The sequence below is a fragment of the Hyla sarda genome, unplaced genomic scaffold, assembly GCF_029499605.1.
Source record: "Hyla sarda isolate aHylSar1 unplaced genomic scaffold, aHylSar1.hap1 scaffold_1278, whole genome shotgun sequence".
NCBI classification, from domain to species: domain Eukaryota; kingdom Metazoa; phylum Chordata; class Amphibia; order Anura; family Hylidae; genus Hyla; species Hyla sarda.
This window is the reverse complement of record NW_026607900.1, coordinates 84,538-97,890: the sequence shown is the minus strand read 5'-3', so window position 1 is coordinate 97,890 and position 13,353 is coordinate 84,538. Positions and strand designations below refer to the sequence as shown.

The 13,353-nt window shown below is 42.5% G+C and overlaps 1 protein-coding gene across 1 annotated transcript; it reads left to right on the top strand.

Moving 5' to 3' along the window:
* The first annotated feature begins 380 nt into the window (after positions 1-380).
* Positions 381-10,823, top strand: LOC130304494 (oocyte zinc finger protein XlCOF7.1-like). The gene is made up of 5 exons (XM_056551935.1): positions 381-416; positions 2,662-2,788; positions 2,872-2,936; positions 3,103-3,475; positions 9,952-10,823. Exons 2-5 carry the CDS (start codon positions 2,701-2,703, stop codon positions 10,776-10,778), a joined length of 1,353 nt encoding a protein of 450 aa, XP_056407910.1. The 5' UTR covers positions 381-416; positions 2,662-2,700; the 3' UTR covers positions 10,779-10,823.
* Positions 10,824-13,353: the final 2,530 nt, after the last annotated feature.

Below are 13,353 nucleotides of genomic sequence, written 5' to 3'. Positions count from 1 at the left end.
TTTCCTTCTCTTTTCTTTACGTTTACCTTCTTGTCTTTCTTTTCGTGTTCTCGGTGTTTGTTCTTCTGTATTTGATTCTTTGCCGCCAAAGATTCTGAAAGATTTTCTGGTAAATTTCCAAGGACGTCATCATAGAGGAGAACTCATCCGAAATCATTGTGACTATAATGTCTCCTCAGATGTTTCCCCAGATTATCTCCAGGAAATGGATTTTATTTCTCCATAGAATCTGGTGCGGTTTATCATCGTCTCCTCTTCTTCCCTTCAGGTTTCTCCAATCCAGGATCCTCTGCTGATATCTTCTATATAAGAGAATTCTCCTGGATGACCCATCAACCATGGAGAGAGACAGGAACAAGATGGCCGACAGGATCATAAACCTCACCCTACAGATACTCTTCCGGCTTACTGGAGAGGTGAGGGATTCTGGGAGTGATGTCACATGACCTCATTCCTATCTATGTAATAACAGATGGATATGACTGGAGAGGTGAGGGATTCTGGGAGTGATGTCACATGACCTCATTCTTATCTATGTAATAACACATGGATATGACTGGAGAGGTGAGGGGTTCTGGGAGTGACGTCACATGACCTCATTCTTATCTATGGAATAACAGATGGATATGACTGGAGAGGTGAGGGATTCTGGGAGTGATGTCACATGACCTCATTCTTATCTATGTAATAACAGATGGATATGACTGGAGAGGTGAGGGATTCTGGGAGTGGTGTCACATGACCTCATTCTTATCTATGTAATAACAGATGGATATGACTGGAGAGGTGAGGGATTCTGGGAGTGATGTCACATGACCTCATTCTTATCTATGTAATAACAGATGGATATGACTGGAGAGGTGAGGGATTCTGGGAGTGATGTCACATGACCTCATTCTTATCTATGTAATAACAGATGGATATGACTGGAGAGGTGAGGGATTCTGGGAATGTATGTAGTGATATTAATGTGTCTCTCCATACACAGGATTACACAGTAGTGAAGAAGTCCTCTAGTGGGCGCTGTCAGGCCCCTGTGTGTGAAGGATGGGGAAGAACCCTGAGCCCAATCCCGGGGCCCCCACCTCACTCCCTGATACATGAGGAAATGGATGAACAGAAGATCCTAGAACTCATCAACAAGATGATGGAGCTGCTGACTGGAGAGGTGACCCTGCTGGGACATTATACAGTAATGGAGGGGTCTGGTGCTGACTGGAGAGGTGACCCTGCTGGGACATTATACAGTAATGGAGGGGTCTGGTGATGACTGGAGAGGTGACACTGCTGGGACATTATACTGTAATGGAGGGGTCTGGTGATGACTGGAGAGGTGACACTGCTGGGACATTATACAGTAATGGAGGGGTCTGGTGATGACTGGAGAGGTGACCCTGCTGGGACATTATACAGTAATGGAGGGGTCTGGTGATGACTGGAGAGGTGACCCTGCTGGGACATTATACAGTAATGGAGGGGTCTGGTGATGACTGGAGAGGTGACACTGCTGAGAATGCTGGGACATTATACAGTAATGGAGGGGTCTGGTGATGACTGGAGAGGTGACACTGCTGGGGCATTATACAGTAATGGAGGGGTCTGGTGATGACTGGAGAGGTGACACTGCTGGGACATTATACAGTAATGGAGGGGTCTGGTGATGACTGGAGAGGTGACACTGCTGGGAATTCTGGGACATTATACAGTAATGGAGGGGTCTGGTGATGACTGGAGAGGTGACACTGCTGGGACATTATACAGTAATGGAGGGGTCTGGTGATGACTGGAGAGGTGACACTGCTGGGACATTATACAGTAATGGAGGGGTCTGATGATGACTGGAGAGGTGACACTGCTGGGACATTATACAGTAATGGAGGGGTCTGGTGATGACTGGAGAGGTGACACTGCTGGGACATTATACAGTAATGGAGGGGTCTGGTGATGACTGGAGAGGTGACACTGCTGGGACATTATACAGTAATGGAGGGGTCTGGTGATAAATGGAGAGGTGACACTGCTGGGACATTATACAGTAATGGAGGGGTCTGGTGATGACTGGAGAGGTGACACTGCTGGGACATTATACAGTAATGGAGGGGTCTGGTGATGACTGGAGAGGTGACACTGCTGGGACATTATACAGTAATGGAGGGGTCTGGTGATGACTGGAGAGGTGACACTGCTGGGACATTATACAGTAATGGAGGGGTCTGGTGATGACTGGAGAGGTGACACTGCTGGGACATTATACAGTAATGGAGGGGTCTGGTGATGACTGGAGAGGTGACACTGCTGGGACATTATACAGTAATGGAGGGGTCTGGTGATGACTGGAGAGGTGACACTGCTGGGACATTATACAGTAATGGAGGGGTCTGGTGATGACTGGAGAGGTGACACTGCTGGGACATTATACAGTAATGGAGGGGTCTGGTGATGACTGGAGAGGTGACACTGCTGGGAATGCTGGGACATTATACAGTAATGGAGGGGTCTGGTGATGACTGGAGAGGTGACACTGCTGGGAATGCTGGGACATTATACAGTAATGGAGGGGTCTGGTGATGACTGGAGAGGTGACACTGCTGGGAATGCTGGGACATTATACAGTAACACCACTGGAGGGGTCGGGGTGATGACGGTATCATTGTGTGTCAGGTTCCTATAAGGTGTCAGGACGTGGCGGTCTATTTCTCCATGGAGGAGTGGGAGTATGTAGAAGGACACAAGGATCAGTACAAGGATCAGGTCATGATGGAGGATCAGCAGCCCCTCACATCACCAGGTAATAGACATGACTATATACACATGTCCTCTCATTATTTGTATGTAAAGAATGAATTCAGTCTCTGTATGTGTTCCCTACAGTCAGATCCAGTAAGAGAACAGCACCAGAGAGGTGTCCCCGTCCTCTTCTTCCACAGGATGATCAGGTAGATGGAGATATTCCCTATGATCTGTAGAAGGGCTGTGAAGCTCTTGTGGTCAGTCCCCTCACCCTCCATGACTCCTCATCTCCTGCTCATCTACAACATCCAACGTGACTTCTCCTACTGTCTGATGATTTTTACAATATTTCTTCCATATCTTATGAATCAGGGAGAAGGTCCAAACAATATTAATGCTCCAGAGACACATGTGAGCTGTGATGAGAAGTATAAGGAGGACATTCCTATAGGGAAAGAGTTCATCTATATTAATGCTACAGACATAAGGAAAGAAGAAGAGACAGATTTGAGCAGTGATAAGCAGTATAAGGAGAACATTCAAACAGAGAAAGATCTGATCTATATTAATGCTACAGACATAAAGGAAGAAGAAGAGACTTATGTGAGCGGTGATCAGCAGTATAAAAAGGACATTCCTACAGGAGTAGATCTGATCTATATTAATACTACAGACATAAAAGGAGAGACAGATGTGAGCGGTGATGAGCAGTATAAGGAGGACATTCCTACAGGTAACCGCCTAGGTGAGTAGTAACCACTTAATGCAGATTCTGCTCAGTTACCGGTTGTAATATGCTTTTATTATATTCAAAATTATCTTTAGCCTTCCAGTACTCGTCAGCTGCTGTATGCTGCTGAGAAAGCTGTGTAGTTCTTTTCAGTCTGACCACACTGCTCTCTGCTGACATCTCTGTCCAGGGCAGGAACTGTCCAGAGCAGGAGAGGTTAAAAACAAACAAATAAACAAATGTTTATCTCTAGGACAGGCTAGGTGGGCTCTCTTCTTCTTCTCCTGATTTTTTTTTATGTGGTCTCCTTTCTTCTTGGCTAAGGCCGGGTTCAAACGGCTGAAAAAGTGCAGAGAAAACACAGAGAAAACACGGGCGACATTCCGCAGATTAGAATGATCCAATAGCCGATAGGACCGCTCAGAAATGCGGCGTCTCATAGACTGTAATGTATTTCCGAGCGGAATCTGCAGAAAGAATACACAAGTCTATCTAGACAAGATCTGTAAATTCCATCGTGTGCACAGTGCAGCAGAATCTTATTGAAGTCGCCTCGACAGCACATATACTAAAATCCAAGGATCGCTCTAGAGGTCCATGTAGCAGAAGCTCCAGACTGACTGTAAGGCAATTAGTGACACCCTCCTTGAAGATCCGGGAGAGGGTATGGTTCTCCACCCACAACTTGATTACCTGCACTTCTACCCAAAAAAATGGCTCCCCTGTATATTGGGCCCTACCACGTACTATGACAGGTTAACCCGGTTTCCTATGGACTTAACCTCGCGCCCTCCATGCGGACTTCCAAGGTCGTACACATTTTATTCTTAACCACTAAAGGACTCAGGGCGTACCTGTACGTCCTGAGTCCCATTACCGGGGTCTAAACCGTTCTCCCGAGCAGAAAAAGCTTCAAACCCCATGGGTCCCAACTGCTATCAGCAGCCGGGACCCAAGGTTAATGCCGGGCACGGCCGTTCGGGCCGATGCCCGGCATTAACGCTTTAGACGCCACAATCTAAGTTTATCACGGCGTCTAAAACAAAACCAGAAGTATCCCGGCAGCTCAGCGTAGCTGATCGGGACTATTGCGACAAAATCGTGATGTCCCATCAGCTTACTGGACGGCGGGAGGGTCCTCACCTACCTCCTCGTCGTCCGATTGGCGATCTACTGCTCCATGCCTGCTTAGCAGGCTGGAGCAGCAGAGTGCTGATAACACTGATTAATGCTATGCTATGGCATAGCATTGATCAGTGTTTGCAATCAAAAGATTGCATGTTGTAGCTCCCTGTGAGGGGTAAAAAATGGTTTAAAAAAAAATAAGCGAATAAATGTGAATCACCCCCCCCCCCCTTTTCCAATTTTTTTAAATAAAATGATGTAATAAAAAAAAAAATCTAATGTGGTACTGCCATGTGCGTAAAAGGGTCAAAATTAGTTATAGGGGTCAAAAGATTTTTTTTTTTAAGTTTTAAAATAAGTAATGTCATTACAAAGTACAATTGGTGACGCAAAAAACAAGTCATATGTGTCTATAGGGGGGAAATTACGTGTTATGATTATTATCTTCTAAAAATCATAACACGTAATTTCCCCCCTATAGACACATATGACTTGTTTTTTGCGTCACCAATTGTACTTTGTAATGACATTACTTATTTTAAATCAATAACAATAAGGAGGAAAATTGCAAAAATGAAAATTGTTTTGATTCCTTTAAGGAGTTAAAGTTGTTGTTATGCAATCACTACACCTCACTACCTCCTTGACGGGGTCGGATTATGAGGACTGCAGTATCCTTGACTCCCATATGTCCAGGGGCGGCCTCCAGTATCTAATCCTCTGGAAAGGCTATGGAGCAGAGGAACGGTCCTGGTTCCAGCTACAGATGTACGTGCTCCTGCCCTTCTCCGTGCCTTTCATGCTTAATCCCTTCACAAATCTGTTGCTCCCCTATGTGGAGGGTTAGTTTAGAGGTGGGTACTGTGAGGGCTCTTGCCTTTCCTTTGCTCCACTGCTGGTTTCTCAGACAGCAAAACCTCAGCTGTTATTATTGAGCAGCTACTTATTTCCCTGGCTACCTTTTAATCAGCCAGCCCCTTCCCTGCTGGGTCCTGGCTATTTAACGGCAACAGTTCAAAGACCACGGAAGGGCAGAGGCAGTCTGATCTCCAAGCGCGTTACTGTTGTTCCTGATTGTGATTCCATTTATGACCCTGGTCTGGCTGACATCCACTCTGGTTCCTAATCCTGGTTCTGACTTTTGGGTGTCCTGACTTTGGCTATTCCGGAGTACCAGCTTTGGTTCCTGACCCCTGGCTGTGTGTTTGACCTAGTTTCCAGTTTATTTTTGTTTTAACCCTTTAACCCCTTAAAGACCAGGGTTTTTTCTGTTTTTGCACTTTAATTTTTTCCTCCTTACCTTTAAAAAATCATAACTCTTTAAAATGTGCACCTAAAAAGCCATATTATGGCTTATTTTTTGCACCACCACTTCTACTTTGTAAGGACATCAGTCATTTTACCCATAAATCTATGATGAAATGGAAAAGAAATCATTGTGCGACAAAATTGAAGAAAAACCACCATTTTGTAAATTTTGGGGGTTTACGTTTGTACGCAGTAAATTTTTCGGTAAAAATGACACCTTCTCTTTATTCTGTAGGTCCATACGATTATAATGATCCCCGACTTATATAGGTGATTTTGTCGGACTTCTGGAAAAAATCATAACTACATGCAGGAAAATGTATACGCTTAATATTGTCATCTTCTGACACCTATAACTTTTTATTTTTCCACGTACGGGGCGGTATGAGGGCTCATTCTTTTTGCACCGTGATCTGAAGTTTTTAGCGGTACCATTTTTGTATTGATTGGACTTTTTGATCGCTTTTTATTCATTTTTTCATTATATAAAAAGTGACCAAAAATGCGATATTTCGGACTTTAGAATTTATTTGCGTTTACCCCATTGACCGTGCGGTTTAATTAACAAAATATTTTTATAATTTGGACATTTCCGCACGCGGCGATACCACATATGTTTATTTTTATTTACACTTTTTTTTTATGGAAAAAGGGGGTGATTCAAACTTTTATTAGGGAAGGGGTTAAATGATCTTTATTCACTTTTTTTTTTTCACTTTCTTTTTTGCAATGTTATAACTCCCATAGGAGACTATAACACTGCACACACTGATCTCTTATACTGATCATTGTTATCCCATAGGAGACTATAACACTGCACACACTGATCTCTTATACTGATCATTGTTATCCCATAGGGGCCTATAACACTGCACACACTGATCTCTTACACTGATCATTGTTATCTCATAGGGGACTATACCACTGCACACACTAATCTTTTACACTGATCATTGTTATCCCATAGGAGACTATAACACTGCACACACTAATCTCTTACACTGATCATTGTTATCCCATAGGGGACTATAACACTGCACACACTGATCTTTTACATTGATCATTGTTATCCCATAGGATAACATTGATCAATGATTCTGCTGCTTGACTACTCATGCCTGGATCTCAGGCACTGAGCAGTCATTCAGCGAGCGGCACCAGGAGGCAGGTAGGGGGACCCTCCTTGTGTCCTACAGCTGTTCAGGATGCCGCGATTTCACTGCAGCGGTCCAGAACAGCCCACTGAGCTAGCTGGGGGTAGTTTAGTTTCACTTTAGATGCGGCGATCAACTTTGAACGCTGCATCTAAAGGGTTAATAGCATGCGGCACCACGATCAGTGCCACGCGCTATTAGTTACTGGTCCCGGCTGTGGTCCCGCTTTATAGAAAGGGAGGAGACTCGGGGCATACAGGTACTCCCTTGGTCTTTAACAGGTTAATGATGTAGCCAGTTATAATTTTTACATCTTTTATTTTTTCCTCCTCGCCTGTTTATAGACACAGACATGTATTTTGCCGGATCCACTGTACTTGATAATGAAATCCTTCATTTCTTCATTTCCATAAAATCTTCTATAAAACTTGAAAAAATGATTGTGAGGTGAAACTGAAAAGAAAATGCAATTTTGCTAATTTGATTCTTAGGTCAGTACGATTTAAACGATTCCCAATTTACATATTTTTTTATGACTAGTTTAAAAAAAATTTTTATAAAAAAAAAAAATAATAAAATAAAAAAAAAATATATATATATGCTTAAATATGACCTGAGCTTACTCCTTTAATCCCCATAGCAAACCTCTGCTAAACTGGGTGTTTCCCGAGACAGGTGTCATCAGAGAGGACTTAGACAGAAAAGAACAACCTTAACTTCAGAAGCTCATAAGTACTGAAAGGATTAAGATTTTTTAATAGAAGTAATTTATAAATCTGTTTAACTTTCTGGAGCCAGTTGATATATTAAAAAAAGTTTTTTTCTCGATAACCCCTTTAACCTTTCCTAAAGTGACAAGGCTTTCTTCACACATTACACAGTATAATACATGGTAAACATATGTTCATGGGGGGGGCAGGTGCAAGTGGGGGGCCCAGGGGACACTGAGGGGAGGTTGCCCAACAGGACAGCAAGGGTACTTGGTAATAACTCCCATACTGCGCCACCACATGTTACTCCGCCCACAGACACCTTATCCCCTACCCATAGGATAGGAGATAAGATGTCTGATCACGGGGGTCCTGCAGCTGTGATCTCCGTGCAACACCCGGCATTCTAAACAGTATGTTAACAACGCCGAGTTTGGGCGGCCGGGATGTGACGTTATGTCACGCCCCCTCCATTCATGTCTATGGGAGGGGGCGTGGCATGATGTCACATCTCCGGCCGCCCAAACCAAGCATTCTGAAAAAAAACTTTCAGAACGTCGGGTGCTGCAGGGAGATCGTGGCGGTCCCCAGTGGTAGGACCCCCACCATCAGACATCTTATCCCCTATCTTTTTTATCCTGTGGGCGGAGTACACCTTTAAAATTCCCGGTAGAGGGATGCACTGGGATTGGGATCACGCGAGACTCAACTCCAAATACGCAGACGGTCAGGAGGCTGCTGCGGGCGGGCAGTCAGGCACTATGGCTGCGGGTCTCACACTCAGAGTGCCCCTCCCAATAGTCTCCTCCCCCTGCCACCGGCTAAGGTGTCATTTTTACTGAAAAGTGCTCTGCATAGAAATGGAAAGTTTACATGGGGAGTATGTGCAGAGCATTGCACCCTAGTGTCTGTACATTCCTATGTTAGCGGACGGTATTGGACAAACATTTTAGTGGGAGTGGAGCAAACATCCTACGGGTACGGGCGGGATTGGTAAAAAAAAAATCATCGGGAGCGGGCGGGAGTGGGATTGAACAACCAGTTCTGCGCAGCCTCTAGTTCCCGGTTTAGGTTGTATTGTGTCTGTAGTCAGTGACTGTGTTATGCAGCTGTCCTCACTCTGTATACATCATGCTGTGCTGAATGGGATTTTGTCATAGACTTCCATGGTCTGTACTTACACTGTACGTCTCTTTACTCACTTTTTACTAAAATAAGTTTAAATAAAAAAAAAAACTGAGTAAGGCTGGATTCACACTACGTTTTTTTCCCATACGGGAGCGCATACGGCAGAGGGGAGCTAAAAGCTCGCGCTCCTGTATGTCACCGTATGCGCTCCCGTATGTCATTCATTTCAATGAGCCGACCGGAGTGAAACGTTCGGTCGGCTCATTTTTGCGCCGTATGCGCTTTTACAACCGGACCTCAAACCGTGGTTGACCACAGTTTTAGGTCCGGTTGTAAAAGCGCATACGGCGCAAAAATGAGCCGACCGGACCGAACGTTTCACTCCGGTCGGCTCATTGAAATGAATGACATACGGGAGCGCATACGGTGACATACGGGAGCGCGAGCTTTTAGCTCCCCCCTGCCGTATGCGCTCCCGTATGGGAGAAAACGTAGTGTGAACCCAGCTTAAAAGATAACACTATGTTATACATACCGATCGTACCAACCTGATCTATGAGGAGAACAAGTCAATTTTACTGCACATAACATGATTGCTAGGACTCTGTCACTGCCGGGACTCTGCTATTCATACAGCCTGTCTATGGTCGGCTCTAATGGATCAATGCAGTAAATACTGTACTGATCTGTATGAGCAATCCAATGACTGCTCATAAAAGTCCTATAGAAGGACCAAAAAGTGTAAAAAAAAAAAAAAAAAAAACATTCAAAAGATGTTTTTTGTAATTGTTTTTAAAAAGTAGTAAAGTGTAACCAAAACTATGCAAATTAGATATCGCTGTGATTGTATGGACCAGACTTATATTTTCATGCACAGTTGATACAATGTAAGATCCGTCCCACAAAACAACAAGCTCTCAAACGCAATGTAGATGGAAAAATAAGAGTTATGGCTATGAGGAGAGGAGGGGAAAATTAAAACACAATAGCTTAAGGATTGTTAAGGGGTTAATAAGGGTTGTTAAGGGGTTAATACTAATAATAAAATCTGTGTTATTCTCTGCAGATTCTTGTACCAGGAGATCAGAGGAGAATCTTATATCTTCAGATTATAAAGCAGATGATGATATCACACAAGATACATATGAAGAACATTCCATTATCCCAGATACACCCTCAGCCCTTCACAGCCAAGATCTGTCATCTCATCCTTATATACAGGTCCTGTCTTCTCAGTCATCACAGGATGTTCAGCAAAATAAAGGTCACAGAAGGAATGTTGGACATCAACAAGCTCTTACAGTATATAAACCATATTCATGCTCAGAATGTTGGAAATGTTATACTTCTAAATTCGATCTTGTTGTACATCAAAGAACTCACACAGGAGAGAAGCCATTTTCATGCTCAGAATGTGGGAAATGTTTTACTTCTAATTCAGGTCTTGTTCAGCATCAAATAACTCACACAGGAGAGAAGCTGTTTTCATGTTCAGAATGTGGGAAATGTTTTACTATTAAATCAAGTCTTGTTAGACATCAAATAAGTCACACAGGAGAGAAGCCATTTTCATGTTCAGAATGTGGGAAATGTTTTGCTCTTAAGCCAACTCTTTATAAACATCAAATAACTCACACAGGAAAGAAGCCATTTTCATGTTCAGAATGTGGTAAATGTTATACTGAGAAAGCAACTCTTGTTTACCATCAAAGAACTCACACAGGGGAGAAGCCATTCTCATGTACAGACTGTGGAAAATGTTTTGCTAAGAAATCAATTCTTCGTGAACATAAACGAACTCACACAGGGGAGAAGCCATTTCCATGTGCAGAATGTGGGAAATGTTTTACTCAACAATCAAGTCTTGTTAATCATAAAAGAACTCACACATGAGAGAAGCCAATTCAGGGCAGTAAATGATGCAGATAACACATCTATATATTATCCATGTACATAGGATATCTGACATTTATACATACATCATATACTGAATCTCCAAACTTGTTACCAATTGTTAATAAAAGTTTTCTTTCTTATATTATTTATTATTCTTATATCCATCTCCGCACACTGGACTTATAATAAATGTAATATTGTCCCTGACGTTGTATATAGGGAATGTAACGCGTCAGTGTTGTCCCCGCCCCCTTCTCATTATGATTATAGAGACTTTAATTCAAGGCATCAGACAGGATCCGCGCGTCTCCCTTGAAGATCGTCTCTTCTGAACATAAGACGCTGCAGATACTTTTATTTATCACAAACCCTAGACCAGCGTTTCCCGTCTTGACGTCTATTTTCGGTCTCAGATCATAAAATCCATTTTTCTATATGAGAAGTCGTCAATATCTCAGCGTCCCCCGGGTTCAGTAAACATGGGTGTAATTCTTTTCCTTTTCTTTGTCCTCCCCGGGGTATAAAATCCCTAGAGATCTGATCACATCTGGTACAAGATCTCTTTACTTCACACTTTGCGCCATTATTACACGGATTGAAGACCCAGTTACACGCTCGTAAATTCCCATATATGTCGTGGATTGGAAGGAAAAAGGTTCTTAAATCTTATATTTACCAATAATATTTTATATTTTTACAGTCCGTCCCTATCATAGTTCGGAATTGTTATTTTTCTTCTATCCGATGTTTATTTTGTAATTTTGTTATGATTCAGAAGAGACCACGTGTCCCGTATAGACGCTCACCCTGAAGACATTTGTAATATCATAATTAACAAATTTAACAAAGCTTACTTACCCCTAACATAAGACCATATGTAATCATTGATAAGAGATCACTTTGTATCTTATATATACAGAAGGTTAGTGAAAGTTAAGATGGCTGACATGTAACCACGTGAAGTACTCCAAATATACAACTTAGTGGTGTCAGCTATATTCTATAGTTAGTCACTGGCTAGGGAGAAACAACCTAAGACCATATTTGTAGGTTTGCCGCATTACCACATAAACTGAAATAGAATCTATACATTTAAGGACTTGTTATGTATCCAATGAGGCCTAAGCTAATAGTATATAAGAAGGCCATTAGAACCTAGTAAGAGGGTAACACAAGGAGGATAACACGAAGAAGGTAACACGAGGAGGATAACGTATGGAAGAACAACAACATTCCCTCTGCCGGCCTCACAACTCACACTCTCTCTCCTACACATGAAGGAATGCTCAAGGACCAGGAGATATGAACTTTTCTATCTTCAATCATTTTTATGTAAGGAACTCTTTCTTTGTACATTATTTACTCTGTGCCTGTATTTAACCAATATACTCTTGGATTTCTGGAAGTGGCTTGTGAAGTTTGTCCGCAAAAGCCTAAAGCTTGTCAATCAGCACGCAGGACTATTTATTCTTCATACGGCGAGCCGCCTGGATGCTTCTCCTGACCTTTGCCCTCTAGTTTGCTGAGGGGGGAGTTGAAGAGTGAAGAACACATGTTCACTGCAACCTATCGGGACAAAAGCTACAGAAAGGACCTAGACGCTGCTGCGACAGGACACAAGCTACAAGTATACAGACCAGAGTCACGAGGGAATTTCTCCACCAAGTGAAGCAGGTAAACATGGATTTTATTACCTCTTATTCTAATAAAAGTAATTTATCTTTTCAGTTCGCTAACTGTACAACTAATGCGGAGCTATGGACTGAATTGTATAAATAATGTGAGGAACAGAATAAGTAGATAGATAAGAAAATATTTTGTGTAAATGAGGTTCAGAAAAAGATTCACAATGTCTTACATATGGTAATTTAATGACCTGATTGTAGCCGATTTACAACCTAGACAAAGTCTTTGCACGATTAACCAAAAAACAGATAATCAACCTAACACTGCATGTGATGACGTAGAATGTGATTCGGATGACGGTGGCTGCCAAAATTGTTATTTCTTGGCTCAACAGTTAGAACTGTATGAACAACAGTTGGATTGTAAAAAACAACTCGTGTCCAAATTACGTTCACAAGAGGTAGCCGCTCTCACCCGAGGAAAAGGTGCTCATAGGATGAATTTTTATGTACCACCTACAGTAAATCCGGAGACAGAAGAAGCATTAAATAGAGATGAGTTAGAAAAGCGAAAATTGCAAGATAGGGCCACAAAATCACTCTAAAAATACATGACCAACACATCAAGATAGTAAAAGACATCCCGCAGTACAATGACAAAATGGATGCCTTTCATAACATTGATGTTTTTGAAACTAACACAGATAAGTACTATCTCACCGACGAGAAGAAAAATAAGATATACCGGCTGTGGCTCCCATCTCATATGGCTAACAGACTTCAGGACTCCCCTAGAGATGATGGTATTGGAAGTTTTGTGCCTGTTACAGACAGTGACAGGTTAAAACAACTAATCTTTTTTACCACTGGTGACTCCTCTCCATCACTTGATTTGATAGAAAATGTAAAAGTCACTTCACAAGATGACCCTTTTGCGTTCTTGTTGA